The 19688-nt window shown below is 55.9% G+C and overlaps 3 protein-coding genes across 7 annotated transcripts; 1 reads left to right on the forward strand and 2 right to left on the reverse strand.

Moving 5' to 3' along the window:
• LZTS2 (leucine zipper tumor suppressor 2) lies at window positions 250-10719 on the reverse strand. 5 transcript variants are annotated; one of them, XM_018041199.1, is made up of 5 exons: window positions 10111-10719; window positions 4447-4896; window positions 3165-3827; window positions 2397-2645; window positions 250-1598 (listed from the first exon to the last, which is right to left on the reverse strand). In XM_018041199.1, the coding sequence occupies exons 2-5, from the start codon at window positions 4852-4854 to the stop codon at window positions 915-917; spliced, it is 2004 nt and encodes a 667-aa protein (XP_017896688.1). In that variant the 5' UTR covers window positions 4855-4896; window positions 10111-10719; the 3' UTR covers window positions 250-914. The 5 variants fall into 5 exon arrangements, with proteins under 5 accessions (XP_017896688.1, XP_017896687.1, XP_017896686.1 ...); XM_018041198.1 differs by having other exon boundaries at window positions 10101-10719; XM_018041197.1 differs by having other exon boundaries at window positions 9841-10719.
• Window positions 12600-17978, reverse strand: C26H10orf2 (chromosome 26 C10orf2 homolog). The gene is made up of 5 exons (XM_005698333.3): window positions 16161-17978; window positions 15728-15968; window positions 15479-15586; window positions 15030-15171; window positions 12600-13834 (listed from the first exon to the last, which is right to left on the reverse strand). Exons 1-5 carry the CDS (start codon window positions 17401-17403, stop codon window positions 13514-13516), a joined length of 2055 nt encoding a protein of 684 aa, XP_005698390.1. The 5' UTR covers window positions 17404-17978; the 3' UTR covers window positions 12600-13513.
• Window positions 18003-19594, forward strand: MRPL43 (mitochondrial ribosomal protein L43). The gene is made up of 3 exons (XM_018041201.1): window positions 18003-18218; window positions 18308-18414; window positions 18530-19594. Exons 1-3 carry the CDS (start codon window positions 18088-18090, stop codon window positions 18769-18771), a joined length of 480 nt encoding a protein of 159 aa, XP_017896690.1. The 5' UTR covers window positions 18003-18087; the 3' UTR covers window positions 18772-19594.

Below are 19688 nucleotides of genomic sequence, written 5' to 3' on the forward strand. Positions count from 1 at the left end.
GGGGGTCACCCCATCCAGCCCCCAGCAGTGTTCTGTTCAAGGGAGAGAAAGGTCTTTTCTAGTTTCTCAAACCCTGAGAGCCCATTTCATGTTGTAGTCCACCAGGACCTCAGATTTTCTACTGGGTTTGTCCTTCCCCATCACCCTTTCCCTCCTGAAGATCTCTATGAGGGGTAGGGGAATAGCCATCAAATAAAAGGGCACGGGGGTCAAACAAGTTCCCCTAATCTTTATCCACCACACTCATCCTTTTTTAAAAACAAAAAAAAATTTTTTTAATTTTTTTCTTTGGGTTTGTACAAGAAATTTACAATGTGAAAAATATACAAGTGAAAAACGAGGCCAAAAACCTGGGTGTGGGGAGGGGCCACTTGGTCACAAACACAAATAAACATTTCTGAGTTCTTCCTTTGGTCTGACTACAGCCCCCTCTCCCCAGGAGAGGGGCTGCAGAGCTGGGACCTGGAGATCAGACCCCAGTCCCAGCCCTGTCCCCCAAAATGGGCAGGGTTGGGGGCAGGCACATCTGGAGCAGCTGGCGCTATCTGGCTCACTCTGGCTTTGGGATGGTGGGGAGCACGTGGAGATGAGGGAGCCCCTTCCTTTTCCGAGCCCCCTGGCTGAGCAGGCTGGGAGTGCTGGGGGTGTGTGGGGTTGGCAGAGTAGCAATGGCAGTATTTGGGGAGTGAATGAAATAGGTGGAGTGAGTAGGAGCCTTTGTGTAACAGTGGACATAGGGACCTTCAGGGAGTCTGATCCAAGTCATCGGGCAGCCCTGAGTCCTTGGCAGGGGCCCAGAGGCCTGCACCCCAGGGACTAAAGGCCCTTGGGCCCTCAGACTCTGGGGCCCTCGGGGGATCTGAGGCTGCTGCCTGCTTTCAGTAGACCTCCGTGCAGAGGCGGGTGCTAAGGCCCTAGATTTCGGTGGCAGTGATCTCCTCCAGGCAGATGCAGGGCGCTGGCTCCGCCAGGCCCAGGTCTGCGAGTTCCCGGGCCTCCAGCTCCAGACTGAGCTGCTGCAGCTCCTGCTCCAGCTGCCGGTTACGTCGGTACATCTGGATGTAGTTGTGCTGCAGCTGCTTCTGGTAGCGGATCACCTGCTCCTTCTCTGCCTGCCAGGCCAGCCGCTCCCCCTCGAAGCTGTCCCGCTGCTCCTCGCCTCGCCGCCGCTCCCGCTGTAACTCTGCCCGGAGCCGCTCCACCTGGGCCCGTAGGCTGCCCCCGACCCCGGCGGCGGCCCGCTGTGCCTTGGCCTCATCACTCTCTGCCAGGAGGAATGGGTCAGCAGCGGCAGGTGGCACAGGGGGTTCCCGGAGTCCGGCGGCCTCACTGTCCAACTGCCCAGCTTTCTCCCGCAGCCGCTCAGCCTCTTGACGGTGCCGCTGCAGCTCCTGGGAACAGGCCTCCAGCTCCAGCTCCCGTGTTCGGGCCGCCTCCTGGAGGCCCCGTGCCCGGCCCTCACTGACCCGAAGCGCTGCCCGGGCCTCCCGCAGTGCCACGCGCAGGGCCACCAGCTCGCTGCCCTTCTGTACCAGCTCTGCCTGAGATTCCTTCAGTTGCTGCTTCAGCAGGGAGATCTCACCTGACTTCTGGCACACCTAGGGGTAGGAGACAGTTGGAAAAGATGGTGAGAAGGTTCTCCCAGGTGGCCAGGCCCTGACATCAAGCTGGGCATTTGGGGAGAGGCAGTTTGATCACTGTACCTATTTTACAGATGAAGACACTGAGGCAGCTATTCATTGGCTAAGGTGGAATATAGACCCAGATCTTCTTCTGGTTTCAAAGCTGGGGTCTTTAAACCATCATGAAGCACCAGCTTCATGCGGGTTTGGCAGGAGTGGAAGCAGCAAAGGGCAGTGGCTGCATTTCCAGTTGGGAGGCACAACAGTATCTTGGTGGAAAGCATAGATGCTAACTAGAGCCGGACTGCCTGGGTTCAGATCTCAGCTCCGCCACTGTGTGTGCAGTGTGATCTGAGGCTCCATCCCTTCTGGGTCTCCTTTTCCTCACCGACGAAATGAGGGTGTGAACAGCACCCAATTCACAGGGTTATTACAAGGATTAGACGATACTCTATATTACATGCTTCAAGTAGCAGTACCTGTCAAGGAGTAAGCACTACATTCTCATTCTTACTATTGGTGGGAAGGCAGTGGATGGGAATGTCACTGGCTACCTGAGCACTTAGAGCAGAGCCATGAGGAGAACGAATGTGGAGGCCCCCAAGGAGACCCATACCCAGAAAGGGAGGTCAGAGGGTGGAGCCTCATCTCACAAAGGTGAGCAAGGGGAGGCCCTCTGGGGATGGCAGGTGAGGGGATGTGGCTGGGCCCCTCCTTTCAAGCCTTACCCCCTCACTGAAGGCCCTGCTCCCTGCTCCTCCTGGTACAGCTCACCTCCCACTTGGTCTCCTCTAGCCGTGGCCCGAGCTCCCGTTGCTCCCGCTCGAAGGCGGCGCAGCGCCGCTCCAGCTGCTCACGTTCCTGCAGCAGCTGCGCAAAGTCGTCCTGCAGCTGCCGCTTCTCCTGCTGCAGCTGGAACACCTGAAGCTGCAGCAGCTGTTGGGCCCGCTGGGCCCGGGCCACACCATCCTCTCGCAGAGCCTCTCGCTCACGGGGCCAGTGCCGTTGCCGCTCCTCGTACACCTGCAGGCGAGAGGGCAGGCCTGGGTCCTGGAGGCTCCCCCACACCTCGAACCCTGGCCACCCCTGGCACCCCAGTCACCAACTGCCCTGGTGGCCCACTGTCCTGGGCTTAGGGAAGGTGGATTCAACAGTGACAATAACTAGGATACCAACAGTAACAACTACTTTTATGAAAAGACAACAATAGCAAGCGTGTGGCACTTCCCAGGTGCCAGGCATTGATCTAAGCACTTTACACCCTTTTCCCTGCTTAATCCTTAATGATAACCCTCAGGTCAGGAATATCCCCATTTATGGTGAGGAAATTGAGGCTCAGTACAACTGAGTAACGTGCTCAAGTCTGAAAGACAGTATATGGTGGTGCCGTGTTAACCACTCTACAGTTTAAGCCAGACAGCTGGGGTGGGGCTGGGGGTCACCAGCCCAACACCTGCCTCTTGGCAGACAGAAATGCATCTTGTATGCCCAGCACCTGTGGATGTCCTGCCATGCCACCCCCATCACTGCCACTGACCACACCTGGCACATGGTCACCTCACTCTCGTCCAGACTGTCCCGCAGCTGCTGCAGCTCTGCCTCCCGGTCTCGGAGCTTTCCTTCCAGGACACAGTGCAGCAGGGCCTCGTCCGAAGGGGGTGGAGGGGGTGGGGGCGGTGGTGGGGAGCGTTCCCCACAAGAGCTGCTGTCAGGGGAGGCCCGGGGACCGCTGCCCAAGAGCCCCCCAGCCATGCGACCCCCCAGGGAGCCTGTGCTCTTGCTGGAGGAAGATCGGCCGCTGTCTGAGTGGGAGGGCCCGGTGGGGGCTCCTCGGGCTGGCCCCGGCAGGATGCCCCGCCCAGGACCGTGGGAGGGCAGGTGCCCGCCTGGGGAGTTGGTAGCTGGCTCGGCACCCCCGGTGCTGTAAGTGGGCAAGCTGGACAATGAGTTTCGGCCAGAGTCAGACAGAGTCCCCGATGGGCAGCCGCTGGCCCAGCCACTCAGTATCAGGGGTTTGTCGGCAGCCGAGGAGGAGGAGGAAGAGGAGGAGGAGGCCGGGCCCCCGAACAGCTGCGTTAGGCTGCCTTGGCTCCCCGACGGTCCGGTGGCCCGAGGACCCAGGAAGCTAGGTAGGGATGGTACCCCTCGAGGTTTGGGCAGCACTGGCTTGAAGGCTGTTGGGCGGATCACAATTTTCTCCATGTTCTGAAATGAGGTGCCATTTGACAATAGGGATGAGCCGCCCAATCTCTCGAAGCCCTTATCACACTCCCTGCCCTCCCATCCAGGGCCCCCAATCCCCATATAGTAATAACAATTGCTACCACTGGCTGAGGGCCTCCTGTGTCAGCTTTACTTACGTCAGGCAACTTAAAATGTACCTCTCAGGTCATTACAAAAATCCATGCAAGCAAAATATCATCGCTATTGCATACATAGATGAGGAAATGGAGGCTGAGGGAGTTACAGGCTTTGCTCAAATGCAAACACACAGTAGCTATATAAAACAGTATTTCTAAGACGCTAACATTTATTGAGTACCTATTATGTGCCAGGCACTATGCTAAACACTTTACACATATTATTAGATTTAATTCTCACAACAATCCTATGAGAGTTGACCTGTTACCTCCATTTTACAAACACAGAAACTGAGGCTCAGAAAGGTTAAATGATGTCCCTGAGTGAGGTAGAGCTGGGATAAGAACCCAAGTCTGGTGAATCTGGAGCCCATACTCCTTCCTATAAATAGGTCTCCAAATTTCAGCTTCTCCAGGGGACCTCTGATTCCACCCAGACCCTCAAAGGAAGGGCTGGTCCTCACCTTCTCTAGCTTTCCAGAGACAGGAATGAGCTTTGGTGGGGGACCACGGAGGTGGGCATTGCGTGCCCGCTGCTCTCGGGCATCTTCAAGGTCACTGCTTGGGCTGGGGGGTGACTCTGTCCGGAAGTCCTCGTTGATGTAGGTAAAGTTGGTACCAGGGACAGCCTTCCTGGGGGGCACAGCTGGGCACAGTGGCTCCTGTGCCTCGTAGCCACCCCGCAGCAGCCCATCCTGCTGGCGGAAGAAGGTGGGTCCAGGGGGACCATGGTGGCGAGGAGGAGCCGGCCCCCCGGGGCAGGGCCGGCCTGAGATGAGGCTGCTCACGCTGCCCATGGCTGGAGCTTGTGGGGCAGTAGCGGCCTCAGGAGCGGGTTCCAGGGGCACTGGCAGTGTCTGCACAATGGCCATGGCAGCAGAGGCTCAGGCCTGGCCAGGGGCCTCCAGGGAAACCTGTGAGCAGGGAAGTGGTATCAGAGTCTCTCCATCTTGAGCTCCCTTCCTGTGTGAAGTCCTGAGTCCCTCCTGGTCCTTAGTCTCTGGTCAAACGGCCCACCCAACATCAGTGAAAAGCACTGATATCCTCCCCCTAACACATCCCCTCTTGCATCTTGGCAAGAACCTCCATCCTCCCTGGGCTCCAGACCACTGTCCAATTCTGGTCTGAATAGGGCTAAGGACTGAATCTATCAAGCAGGGATGATGAGGGAATGGGGGTCCCACAGAGGCCAGGAATCAGGGAGGGAGCCCTCTGTACCAGCTCCTGGCACTGGTCCCTGTTCCACTGGGACAGGTGGACTCATTAGATGCAGTCTGGGCAAACTCAGGGGTGCAGTCTGCAGCTCAAAATGGTAATTAGGGAACAAAGAGCTAAGGTCAGGCAGTGCCCAGCCTCACCCAGCTGGGCCTCAGTTTCTCCCAGACAGAGAGGCGGCAAGGGTGGAGCTGGTCAAACAAGAACCAGAGCTCTCAGGGAACCCACAGGTGCCCTCTGGGGTCTCCTGCCTCCCAGAGGTGGATGTAGGCTCATGCCTATTTCCATGACAATTCCTAGCCTCACCGCACCCAGTCAGTCAGGCCTAAAGAAGCCTCCACAGGCCCATTGCCAACCTCTATGAAACCTTTTAGCTTTCGACATTCCCCAGAGTAAATCCAAAGGGATGAGAATAGAGGCTCTACCATCACCTCTGGCAGCTGCTCCAGGGAAGAGAGCTCCACCTTCCCAGGCCCTGCTCTTCCTGGAAGGGGATAGCAAGCCTCCACCCGGAACTCCCTCCCTAGTCCTGAGGCTGAAGACCAGGGCTCAGGCATCTGCTGAAGTCATCATGCAGAGCGGGGGCCAAGAAGTGGACAGAGAACTGCGTAGGAGTAGGAGTGTATGCATTTTACTTATTTGTGCGTGTGAAACTGTGCACAAGAACATGAACATGAGCACTGTGTGTGAAAACATGAGTGTATGTGAGTACATGTATGTTTGGATAGATGTATCAATACATTCAGATATATACATGTATATATACATGAACTCATATGGCCATACCTTACAAAAATCTGTGCAGCTCTCTCAGAAAGTATGTGAAAATTATAAATGCATACATTAGTGAATCTGTGATGTATGAGTGTGACTATGTCAGAGAATGGTTTGATGTCCATTCATATATACACGAGTTTATGTATCCTACACAAGCGTGTGAACAGGAAATAGTGCACAAGTGTGTACAGAGTGTTGTGTGTGCATGTGAGAGGGTGAGAGTCTGGGTGGCACGCAGGGCCAAATGAATGAGTGGGAGCCTGGTTTTTGTCACTCACTGGAGTGTGTGGAGAGGAGAGACACATTATTCTTTGCTTGATCTGCTCTCCTTCATTCTTGCTTGTGTTCGTTAAGTCCACCCTCTCCCACCTCCCAGCTCAAGTCAAAAGATCTGGAGGAAGGTGTCCAGACTGAGGGAGGAGGAGCTGGGAGCCAGGGGTGGGGGTGACTGGTGCCCTCGGAGCAGGGGTGGGGACTGAGCCCACCCCACAAGCGCCAGTCCTGAGCAAAGCCGATAGAACACCCCCACCTCTGCCCTCTCCCAGACCACCCAGGACATGCAGGAAACCGTGGGGAAGGGGCTTCCCTAAGAGGCCAAGAGGGCTGGCACCTCGGTGTGTTTCCCCACTTCAGTGAGCACAGAGTGGAAACTGAGGGGAGGAGACAGAGAGATTCAGACAGGGACCCAAAGGACAGGAGACAAAGACGAAGAGCGGCTCCAGGGCCTGGCGGACCCAGTGAGCCGGGGTCCCCGCGAAGCCAGGGGCCCCTAAACCGAGAAGAGACGCTGAGCTGGGCCCTGAGCGCCAGACACCCACGGAGCCAAAGCCAGGCGCCTGGAAAGCCAGGCCCAGCCAGTCTGGCTCCCGCTCTTGGAGCCCGAGAGAAAAGGAGGGGCAAGTGGAGGCTCCATTTTGAGAAATGCGTTTGTGGCTGTGAGAAGGGAACCCCTCGCACTCCCCAACATCCTTGGGAAACCGCTCTGGCACAGCACACACTGCCCGGCTCGGTGGGCCGGGGGCGGTTGAGGGCTGGATGCAGCCGGGGCCCGAGGGAGGTCTGGCCGAGGTCCGAGTTTCCCACAGACCTGTTCTGGGGGCAGAAGAGTTCGGGAAAGTCTCCCCCTCACCAAACTCCAGGACCATCCACCGGAATCAAGTCTGAGATCACGAGTTTCCATTACAAGACAGGAAGCCGGGAGCCCCCAATCCGCCCTCCGGAGTTCACCCCCCTCCTTCCGCCTCTTCCAGAAAGTGGGGGCAGCTGTGGAATGCCGCCTCCCCACGGGACCTCCGCCGCGCAGAAGTTGGGGGCGCCCCCAGGTCGCCTCCCAGCCCCGGCCCCCCCCTCACCTCCACCGCGCCGCTCCATGCTCAGCCCCGGGCCGCCCCCAGCGCTCCACAGGCGCGCCGCGCGGCTCCAGCCTGCCGCGCGCGGCCACTCGGAGCGGCCCGGTCCGACCCGGCCCCGCCTCCACGGCGCCCCCAGCCCGGCCTGGCCCCCGCCCGGCCCAAGTGGGCGGCGCAGCGCGGGGGAGGGTCCGAGGGGTGACCCCGCCCCCGGGGTGCGGACACGCGCAGGCACCCGGCGTCACGCGTGTCTGGCGGGGCGCACGCTGGAGCTACGCAGCAGGACTCAGATTCCCTCCCTCCGAGGCGCGATGGCTGTGTGTCTGGGGCTCGGTCGGTTCAGGACTAGGCGGCGGCGGGTCACCCTTTACCCTTACTTGGGCCCCGGGGCCAGCGGCAGCTGGTCATTGTTCGAGCACAAAGGGCCAGGCGCCGCGGCAGCCGCCCTTCCCCCTCCGCTCCTCTAGTCGATGCCTCACCCCTAGGCACACTCTCCGGCTTCAGAGTCCAGAGAAGGAGGTTGGGGGTCACCTAACCCCCAAGTCTGGGCCCTGCGTCCCGGTACAAGTCGGGGGCCGACACTTGGTGGGTGCCTGCCCCACCCCCAGCCGCTTGCAGAAGGCACGCTAGGATTTGCGGAGGCGGCGCCACCTGGCGGCCCATTCGGAGAACACAGCCACCCCCAAACTTGGGGGGCCCCTACCTTTCTCCCCAGTGCTGTACTCCCTCTCGGGAGAGCCCAGGCCTTCCTCGAGCGCGGTTCTTTGCTCCCCAACCTTCCCTCAGACTCATTTGCTAAGAGGTAAATGCTCAGAGAGAGACGTCCCCTGGGCCCCCAAAAGTCACCCCAGTGGGGGAGCTGGTCCAAACCTACAGGCCAAGCTTACGCCAGCCTCACAGCAGACAACGTTCCACTGTCTTCTCAGGGTCAAGAATACTCTCACCCTCTGGCAAACAACACAATCTAAACACCCACACGACCTTTCCCACACTCAGTCTCAGACACAATCACTCAGTCTGTCTGGTCCATCAGAAGGTTCCATGTCCCTTCTTGCCATAATCAGGCCAACTCACAGAGATACACACTCGTTATCATGGCTAGTTGTGCACAAGCTTTCACAGCTCAAGTTCCTTTGCACCCAGTCACAATCTTGACTATACTTGCCTCCCAAGCTTTTTTCACACTATGACAGTCTTTTTCACAGTCACAAAGACAACTTTTTAAACATACACGTCGTATTTCACAAACATTTTATCACACAGACTTTCCCATAGGGGTTTCTGTGACCTAACCAGGTCAGCTGATGCCCGCATCCCTGGGCAAGGACAGCCTCCTGCCCCCTAACCCCGCCCCCCAGAACTAAGGCCTGCCAGAGCTCCTCTGCCCCAGGAAGGAGCATTCCCCCCCCCCCGCCCCGCCCCCCCCCCCTTTCCAGGCCGCAGCCTGGCCGGCTCTCAGTTCTATTTTTAGCTCCATGGAAAGAGTTGTTTTCTTTCTTTTTCCCTGGAAAGGGAAACATAGCCCAGCCACCCTCAGGCTCACCCTAGACCCTCTTGCCTCACAAGTACAGACTGAGCCCCACCCCCATAGAGACCCCCTCTTCTGGCCTTGCCCTGATCCCAGCCTCCTGGGGCACCAGGAGCCTCCTCCCCTTTCTGGCAGCCTGCCCAGAAGCTCAGGCAGCAGCTGGGCTCAGCGTGTGTGGAGGGGTAGGGGGGGTGGTGGAGAGGGAGGCCGAGGGCCGCTGCCCACTCTCATTCGCTGGGGGGAGGGGGCCGTGCTCCCTTCTACCAGAGGGAGACGGGCCCACTCTGGTATAGAGAGGATGTGTACGGTCATGCATTCTCTGGGGAAGGGGGACTCCTACTCTTGCGTGAGTGGGCTTTCTGCTCCTACTTTGAGGGGAGGAGCTCCCAGTTCCGCAAGGAGGAGTGTAGTAAGAAAGGGGACCCACAGGCGTTCGCGCAGCTGCTCCCCGGGGCTGGAGGTCCCGGCGGAGGCTGCTGTACACTGCCAGAATTGCCCCCCTCTCGGGTATCTTCAGGAATGGGGGCAACATGTTCCGGAGAAGGAAAGTGAGGAGCCCAGGTAACCAACCCTCTCAGTCCAACAGTCTGTTGTCCTCCTTCGCTACCCCAACTCCGGGGGGCGTTGTGCTCCCATTCCTGGGGAAGGGCTTATCCCCTCCAAGGGGAGAATGGAATACAGCCCGGCAAGGTATCTTTCAAACTCGCTTAGTACTGGGGAGGGAGGTTCCCGCCGCGAGGCTCCCCCCGTACAGCCCACGGGTCTGCGAAGCGATCACGTGCTCAACGCCTGTTTACGTCTTAGTCTTCACCTGCGGGCAGCAAGGAAGCCGGAACCTCCGAGGCGTCCCACCTGGCCCGCCCCCGTCCGCGGTCACTGGGAGGCCCTTTTCTCCCACCCTCACCAAGTACGCGACGGCAGCACACCCTGCCCGCTGGGGGTCCGCGCGGGCCAGCGGCGCTGATCCGCCGACAGCAAGCGAAACTCACTAGGCGCGTCCGCCCCGCAGTGCACGTGTATTCAGGTGTCTCCAGTACGCGCGTGGGTCTGTGTGCACGCGTGTGTGCGCCCGTCGGTGTGAGTTTTCGTGTAGGTTCCCTGTTCAGACTCTTCGCCCGCGGCCCCTGGACTGAGGACCCGTCTCTTCACCCCAATCTCCGGCTTCCCGGGATCGGGAAATTTCACTCCGGGGCGGGGGTGTGCAGGAGGCGAGAGTTCCTACACCGCCGCGGCGCCCCCACTCACTCACCCAGCGCTACCTTAACCGCCGTTCCAGCTCCCGCTGGGCTCCTGACCCAGGGCCGGCACCTCCTGGCCGCAGATCCGCCGGCTCCCCAGCGCGCTCGGCCCGGGCTTGGTGGAGGGGGCGGGGCGGCTGAGGCCGCGCCCCCGACCAAGGCAGGGGAGTGGTCTGCCCAGCACCCCCTCAGCAGCGGATCTGGTACCCTGCCAAGCAGTGTTGCGACGGTGGCCCAAGACTGCCCCTCGGACTTCTGACTTCGCAGCTTCTGGAACTGGCTTTCGATCTAGGAAGGGGCCAGCGGCGCCACAGCTAAGCTAAGCTACCTGGCTGCCCTAACCAAGTTGGCTATAGGGCTTTACTGCCACCATCCTCTGGTCTGTAGGGAGCCCAGCCTGGTCCACTCTCAGCCCACTCCCCAGACACAGGGAAAACCCCTGGGAAGCAGACGAAGAAGGCTCAGATTTCACCAAAACAGACCCCACCCTTCCTCACACACACCTCTGAGGTTGGGGCTGCTCAAGCAGAACCAACACCTCCCCCTCCCCTGGAGTAGGTGTCTGCCCGGTGAGCAGGCTTGCCAGTTTTGCCGCACCCCCCCCCCCCCCAGAGTGTAGTCAGGCTTCTCTTAGACTTATAAAGTTCCACCCACAGGCACAAACAGGAAGTTGACCTGTATTGCACCAAAGGGTCCCTCCCTCCATGGCACCCAAGGCAGCCTGTGGGAGGGCAGACCGTGATGTCTACAGGTATTTGGGTCATATCTGCAGCCTGAGTACTTGGGCAGCAGAAGCCCTTTGGGTTGAGTCTCTTCTGAGACCCATCCCCAGTGAAGGGATGGAGGACCAAAGCTGCCCCCTTACAGCCTAGTGGGTTAGAGAATCTGAGGACAAGCCTGCAGATCCAGCTGGACTCTACTGGGCCAGGCTCTCCCTCAGCTCTCAGGAAGATTCCAGTTGGGCACAGGCCGAGTACTGGTTCTAGCCCAGGCAGTTTGCCTCAATCTGCTTAGGTGGGGTATAGAAACAGTGACTCCTAGGGACCTTACATAGGACCCAGGGATTAACTGCTATTTTTTGGGCTCCAGGGGCTCTTGAAATACTTTGGGCTAATTTTCACGTGAGGGGTTTAAGACAGGTGTGTAATGGAATGTGTGTGTGTGTAGGGGTGGGGCTGGGGGATCATTAGCTTCCCCTCCCCCCTACCATTCTGGTTTGCTGTGTGGGCTGTCTGCTAGAAGGGTGGGGCAAGACAGGCAAGTGTGTATCTATCCCTCTATCCCCAATTCATAGACCTCATAAAAGTCTCCTTTTGGAAATCCCTGAAAGATTTCCTGAGCACAGAAGACCAGAATGTGGAACCCACATCCTTACAGGTAGGATTGACCTGGTAGTGTGCATCTGGAAGGCATGGCTGACGTTCAACGTTATAGACCCTGGATGAGGCCTAGACCAGCCAGCGGCTGGGAATGATTACTGCAGGATTAGGAGGACTGGCTCCAGCCAGTCTGGGAGAGACCCCCAAGAAGGGAGGCCCTGGAGGAGGTCCCCCTTCCCTCCCCCTAGAGAACAGCTTTGTTCCAGGGTCTGTTTCAGGAAACAATTGTAGTCACAGTTCTCACACACAACAGACCAGAGACCCCAAACCATTCCACAGGGTTCCAGACCTCCCTCTTAGGTTGACAAGGAATGCTTGAAAAGGCAGCTTTGCTTCCAGGAAGCAGGACACTCCCCCACCCCATCAAATACCCCCCTTAACAAAAGGCTTCTCCCCAGCCCCCTTCAAACATCTTGCATTCTCACTACTCTTGCAGGCAAATCTAAAGGGAAACAGACTTTAGAATATCTGAGGAAGTGACATGGGAAAGTGTTATCATTTAGCAATATTTCTGACATGGTCTCTTTCTGCATAAGTTATTTTACGATCTCCTTCAGAGTTTCTTAAAAACAAGGTGTCCTGCAACCTCTCCTGAAACCTCCAGAATCAGAAATGCCCGTGTGTCAGGATTCGGGGAAGAGGAGGGCCTAGGGACTGCATTTTTAAACAAGAAACCGAGTTCTAACACACTAACATAAGAGAAACCCGGAGAGGGTACAAGAGAGGGAAATGGAAGTGGGTGGGGAGCAGATAAGAGTATGCTGAGCCTGAATCCACAATGAGCGAGGCCACTGAGTGACTCATGTCACAGAGGGACAGCTGGTCAGGCAAGGTCTTAGACATGGGGCCCAGTGACCCACACCTCTGCCAGGGATCACATGGAGATCCTCAGGGAAGACAGGGATGAAGAAGCATCATCCTATCTTCCCTAGGCCATGAAGAGGTATAAGGGTGTGCATGCATGCACGCAGATCCTGCTTTCTTGGGAGTACGCAGCTCCGACGGAGTGGGGGAGGGGACTTATCCACTCCCAATTCAAAAAGTGAGAGGAAAATTCAGTTCAAGGAAAATCCAATTAAAGACTAGGGAGACACCTGGTGGTCAAATAAGAAAAAGCAGAGTAACAAAGGCAATGGAAAAAAAAATATTTTTATTTTTATTTTTCAGTAAAACTGGAAAAGGCTCTACAAAAAGTCTTGATTGCATCCACTCCACCAGTCCAAAGCAGCATACCATGGAATGAGTGTCTAGGTGGCAGGCACTCTGGGCTCACAGCTCCCTTCCATGGCTCTCTTCCAGGCTTCCACCTTTGTAGCTAGCCCTGGTGTTATTAATACAAGGGTGAAGCACCTAGATCAGATGGTAGTAAGCACCACTTCAGGGGAGGCTTCAGAGTGGCGGGTAGAGGAGTTTGGTGTCCGCCATGTCACCCCTTGGCTCTGAAAGCCTGGGCTGGAGTTTTGACAAGAAGTTATAGGTTCAGGGAGCCTGACCCCCCCTGCTTTGACCTCAACTTGCTCGTTCTCACCTCAGGGCCTCTGTATTTTTTCCTCTGCCTGGATTCCTCTTTCTCCACATGTTCACATGGCTCAATCCTAGTTCTTTAGAGGTCCCAGCTCAAATGTCCTCTGCTCAGAGATACCTTTTCAAATATTACTCTAAACTAGACTGTAAGCACTATCACATTACTGTATTTTTCTCCTTTAGAGCATATTTTCACTATTGAGAACTATGTTTTGTGTGTATTTGCTCATTGCTTGTCTCTTCTACCAGATTACAGGTTCCATGGAAGCAGGGACCTCATCTGTCTTGTCAGTGCTATATTCCCAGAATCTAGAACCAAGCCTAGCACATAGTAGGTTCTCAAATATTTGCTAAATTGAATTCTCTCGAAATGAAACCATTCCCTATGCTAAGCCCCTCAGGGTGAGACAGGGGCCCATAGCTCACAACTACAGGGCAGAGGCAGCCCTAGCAGAGGACTGAGAGTCTCTACCCCACACTGTCCTGCCAGGGGTGTTTCACTGTCCAGCTCTGCAGTGTCTTCACCTTGAAGGCTTGGAGAGGTCTGGCTGGTTGGGGTTGCGGGCCTGGTTGGAACAAGTCTCAGAGATCTGGGGCATAGCCCCCTTTTTGCCAGAAGAGGGCTTTTTGGCCACTAGTCCATTGTCATCCTTGATCTTCTTGAGCCGGGCCTTGCTCTTTGGTGGTATGGAGAAGGTGAGAGAACTCTTGTTGAATTCAAGTGGGAAGACACCTACATCTCCATCAAAGCGGTTCTTGGACACCTGCAGATACCGTTTCCCTGGCCCAGTTACCAGTTTCCTGTCCTGCAGGATCAGAACGTTGTCTGCTTCCTGGCTTGCCTGGGGGATAAGGGGCAGAAGGAAGAAGGAGCAAGATATATGAGAGGAGCACAAAGGAAGGCTGAGAATGCAGGAATAGCAAGAATGTGGAAAGGGAAAAGTACTTCCCCTGTCACCAAAGCTCTCTGAACTACTGACCAAAATGCTGGGGTCACTTGAGTTTTAAGTTCCCTGACAACCCTGTTGCTGTCCCAGATTGTGTACATGCTGTTCCCTCTGCTGCTAACACATCTGGCTCCTTGGCTCACGACCTCACTCAACCTGAGCTCCTTATCATTTAGGTCCCAGTCTAAATGTCTCACTTCCCTGGAGAGAACAACATTCTTGATCCCCATAAATAAAAAAGGCACCAGCATCTTTCCACTTCTGTCATTCTTTTCCCCAGTTCCATGTCTGTTTCATCAGGGCACATAGTTTGCATTCCTTGCCCTGTCTTCCTAGTGCCCAGCCCAGGCCTGGCACATAATAGGCACTCACTCAGTGTGTCATGGAAGCTCCAGGATCCCAGGCTGGTCCTGCTGCCCAGAGGGCCCTCCCACTTACTTGCTTATTTCATACCTATTGTTGGCCAAAACCCAACCCAACCTTTGTTGACACCTCTTCTAAGAAGTCTCCCCAGATGTCCCAGGCTGACTCAGATGCCTTTTCTCCCCAAATACCTGTGCTGCCTATCATAGTTCTTAGTATTATCATGAAAGTGAAACTCGCTCAGTCATGTCCAACTCTTTGCCACCCCATGGACTTTCACTTAGTCCATGGAATTCTCCAGGCCAGAATACTGGAGTAGGTAGCCTTTCCCTTCTCTAGGGGATCTGCAACCTAGGGATAGAACCCAGGTCTCCCGTGTTGCAGGCAGATTCTTTACCAGCTGAGCCACAAGGGAAGCCCCAAGTATTACCATATTGAGTTGTAATCACTGTCTCCTTTTTTTTTGTGCTGTGCTATATGGCATGTGGGATCTTAGTTCCCTGACCAGGTCTCCAACCCTTGCTCCTTGCATTGGAAGCACAGCCTTCACCACTGCACCACCAGAATATATAGCACATGTATTCTTCATGTCATGACTCCAGAGGCAGCTGCCTCCTGCCTGTTCCAGATGGGTAGTCAAGATGATTTAAGGCTGAATGAGGGCTGTCCCTGGTCATACCTGCCCCCTCTACTCTCCATAGCTTGAGATCCTCTAAAGTCCACTTACTTTGGCTGAGCCAAAAATGGATGCTGTCTGTAGTTCTTTATCATCATCCTCTTTTCGGGGGTGAATGACCAGGGTTACATGGCAGCTACTGTCTGTTGCAAACTTCCGAAAGGCCCCGACAATGTAGTCTTGAGCTGCAATCCTGCCCAACAAAGCAAAGAGGTTATCAGACACAGAAGGACAAGAATGAACACATACTCCTGATTCGTTCACATCTTACCACATCACTCTACTTCCCTTTGCCCAAGGACTCACACTTAAATCCCTGTCCACATTTACCACTGTCATACCACACACCTCTATAAAGACTATAAAGACAGAAATACATATAGAGAGGTATGTGCCTGCACATATGTCAGAAAACAAGCGTACAGTGTTTACCCAGAGGCCAGCTGCCTGAGAAGATGTGTGTTTAAGTGGGTTACAGCTAGACAAGAGGAGGATGTCACCTGTCTGTGGACAGCTGCTCATGACCCATCATGAACTGCAGATTGTCGATGACCACATGACAAATGTCGTAAACATAGACTGCATGTTGCATTGTGTCTATTACAGTCCTGGGAAGAGGAAGAGACAACGAATTCCAGAGTCAGTTACAAGTAATGACTGGTCTGTAGACCATGGCAGTCTGAAGACTCTGTTGGGAGTCTGTTCTCCTGCCCTCCTGTTCTTTGAAAGCCGAGGCCTGGAAACCTCACCTGATGCTCTGTTGCCCATGAAAAGTCATGAAATAGAGGGGCAAGTCCTCAAAGCGGTCAGCCCACTCATCATATTTGTCCAGTTGCTCTTCCAGTCGTCCCACAGCAAACTGTGTCAGCATGACACGGGCTAGTCTCACGTTGCTGATCTCAAAGCTACCCCACAGCGTGTTCACTCCTTGGGTACACAAATCCAGGGCATATTCACTGATGAATGTTGTCTTTCCACTGCCTGTTGGCCCTGCACAGGGGTTGAACACAGACCTGGGTGAGGGAAAAAAGCCCTAACCTTGAAACCAAGATCCACAAGAAACTTCAAAGTTGGGAGGCGAAGGCTCCTCTTAAACATTTACTATTGCCCAAACCCACATGCTTTAGTCATCTAATCCTCTGCCCACAAACCCACCCAAGCAATAAGTTCCCAAAGGGTTACCTGTGAAGACTGTCAGCTCGCCCTTCCGATGTCCCTTCAAAAGACGATTGAGGTCTGGAAAGCGGCTCCAGCGAACACCAGCTGCCTGCTCCACGTTTGACAGTTCTCCTAGCACCTCCTCCCGAAGCTGCCGGAAAGACACGATAGACTTGTGCCAGGCGGGCAGGGCAGTACGTAGAATACGAGAAAGGTTTAAGCCTTGGTTCAGAGCCTCCAGTGGAGAGGGCTGCTGGTCCCCAGGCCGCACCAAGGAGCATCGTTTGGGGTTCAGTTTTCGGGCAAACAACTTGGCAGCTTCCCAGGACCTAAGGTCATTCCCCAGCCAGAGCACGACCCGTCGGAACTGTTCGAGGTAAGGAAGCAGGGCAGGGGGTAAGCAGGCTGTTCCTCGGGGTAGGGCTAGAGTAGGCAGCCCTGTGGACTGGTTCAAGGCCAGACTGTCCAGCTCTCGACTTGTCAATACCACTTCAACATCTCGTCGACTGATCAGTGGTAACCCAAACAGGTTGTGGTAGGCACCAGGCCGGGGAATGGTGGTCTCCACATACTGCACCCCATTGCCCTGGGTTTCAGCCCCTAGTAGCTTCAGGCCTCGCAATCCCAAACCTTCAGGGGAGAACCAAGGGAAGACAAGCTTGCGAACAGGCCGCAGATAGCGCACGCTGAAACGCTTAAGTGTGTCATCTGTCACTCTGGTGAGGCCAAACATCATGCGAGCTAGCTGGGCCTCCTCTGGCTCAGGCAGCTCCCAGAGAGGTATGGCTCGGTCCCAGATCCTCCGGACCTCTTCACTGTCCTCAGCTTCTGGGGCCTCACTGAGTAGGACCCCTTCTCTGGCCCCATCCCCTTGCCCCTCCACGCTGGCCTGAAAGTCTTCCCAGCTCCCCTCTGCTAGGGTGGTCATGCAGAGAAAGCGGCCCGTGGTCTTGTCAATGAAGAGGCTGAAGGAAGAGGCTGCACCAGTCTGGTCCTTGAGCTTTGAGGCCTCCACAAAGGGACTCGGTGCCCGCAGGCAGCTGTGTCCATCCTGGAAGGGGATCCCACGGGCCCGCAAATACTGGCGGATTTCAGTTGTGGTTACAGGCAACACTGGTGCCTCCAAGGAGGGAAGAGCCTCCTTCCTGTACCGTCTGCGAGGAGGGCCCGGGGCCAAGCTTCGGGGCAGGCCTCTCCGTCCCATCCACGCCCCACGCAGGGGCAGCAGGATGCGGAGGGGGTACCCGCTTCGGAGGAGGACCCACATTCCTACTCAAACGGAGGAAGTTACTGCTTGAAATGCCTTAGGTGCCTGGTTCGGGTGCCTTCACTACTAGGTCATACCCTAGGGACCCTGCACGCAGCTCTCTTCTCCCTCTGAATCCTCTTCAGCCCCTCTACATTGCCACCTCACATCCACGCCAGAGGACTTTTTGACGTCCGCCTCCCTCTGGCCGGTCCCTCCACAGCTACCTCACCTCTGCCACCTTCCGCGCCGCCCCTTCCTGACGCGGTTTCTCTCGATCATCTCCTCGCCACTACCGCCCCTCCACTGCCCCTCTTCATCGTCCTCATCTCTGCAGCCGTCTGTGTCCCTTCCGTGGTCTCCCTCCTCTGGGGCCCCTGATAAAGGACCGTTCCACCGCTCCCCTCAAGGGGACTCCAGGCGACTAGAGTGTGCTCCGCCGCTCCCGCCGAGGGGCGCCCGTCGTGCCTCCGCCGGGTGGCCTCCTCGGCTCCACGGCTAGGAGCTCCGCCGCTCCTGACCCCAGCCCCCGGGTCACCACTCTCGTCTAACCCCTGTCGCCTGCAACATGGGTCACACGCGAGCCACTAGCCATGACTTCGGAAGCAAAACTAGCGCGTTGCAAGTGTTCCCGGAAGCGGAAGCCTCTGGTTCGCCCCGCCCCCACTCGGCGAGACCCGGCTTTGCGACCCGAGAGCTGTGGCGATGACTGCGCGCGGGACCGCGAGCCGCTTCCTGGCGAGTGTCCTGCACAACGGGCTGGGTCGCTACGTGCAGCAGCTGCAGCGGCTCAGCTTTAGCCTCAGCCGTGATGCGCCCTCGTCCCGCGGCGCCAGGTGAGCCGAGGAAGGCCGCGGGGGTGCGACTCCAGCCGCGGTCGCCCCGGGTCAGGGGTCACCTTGCTCACCCTTCTCTGGTCCCTCAGGGAGTTCGTGGAACGGGAGGTGACCGACTTCGCCCGCCGGAATCCCGGGGTCGTCATATATGTGAACCCGCGGCCGTGCTGTGTGCCGAGAGTAGTGGCCGAATACCGTGAGTGGGGCCGGGCGAGGGCTGGAGGGCGGCGTCGGAGCGGGGCTCGGCCCGTTTGCCTGCCGCTTTTCTGACCGCTGCTCCGCTTCTGTTATCCCCATCTCCCTTCGACCAGTTAATGGGGCTGTGCGCGAGGAGAGCCTGAACTGCAAGTCGGTCGAGGAGATCGCCACACTGGTGCAGAAGCTGGCCGACCAGTCGGGCTTGGACGTGATCCGCATCCGCAAGCCCTTCCACACGGACAGTCCTAGCATCCAGGGTCAGTGGCACCCCTTCACCAACAAACCGACAGCACTGGGCGGGCTGCGCCCTCGAGAGGTCCAGAATCCTGCCCCGACCCAGCGGCCAGCACAATGAAGACCAACTCCATACCCATAGTTTGGACTCTCACTCCAGCAGAGGTGGTTCCTGCTCCTGGTTTGCTTCACGGGAGATAGATGGAGCCCACCAATGGATACTTTTGCTTGGGATAAAGAAGAGCTGCCTGTCTGTTTTGATGTCCACCGTTAGGGGCAGGGACTGTGAGTCTCCTCATTCTTAGCCAGTTGACATCCTGAAACCTGAGAATCTTCAGAGATTTGACTTGGTCTTCATTTCTTAAATCCAAGTCAATAATAGTGATCTCAAAGCACAGTGAGGGCTTTCAAGGCTGGCTTCTGAAGAATTCCTTTTGGCTTGTTTCTGTAGCCAGTGACCAAGAGAGTCTGCTGTGAGCCTGGCCTAGCCCCTTTATATCTATGTGAATGTTGTGTGCAGATTAGAAAACTGAAGTTAATAAATTTGCCAAGGTCACACTTGAAGTCTGCTTCAAAATAACACCAATTTTTGACTATTCTAAAACCAGAAGCAAATGAATAATAACTCTTCAGGATGGTGTAGTATCAAAGGCCATATGATTAATCTAGGCTTAACCCTTGGAAAGAGTGATTCTCAGACCATCTGATTAATAGGCAACATCTTCTAGAACTAGGGAGGGGAGGAGATGATGAGAAAAAGAGCCAGGAGATAAAAACCTAGAAACTTTTGTATGAATTCTTGAATTGTCATTAATTTTGTCATCCCCTTATCACCATGATCAGTAAATAGTGATCATTTTAAAAAGCCTGTGTGCCTGCTCAGGACAATCAGGATGGAAGCTGAGGATCCCACCTTCTGCAAAATTAAAAAAATAATAATTTTATTTTTGGCTGTGTCTGGTCCTCATTGCTGCACACTGGATTTCTCTAGTTGTGCATAGCCTTCTCATTGCGGTGGCTTCTCTTGTTGTGAAGCAC

The sequence above is a fragment of the Capra hircus genome, chromosome 26 (genome assembly GCF_001704415.2).
Source record: "Capra hircus breed San Clemente chromosome 26, ASM170441v1, whole genome shotgun sequence".
In the NCBI taxonomy this organism is placed as follows: domain Eukaryota; kingdom Metazoa; phylum Chordata; class Mammalia; order Artiodactyla; family Bovidae; genus Capra; species Capra hircus.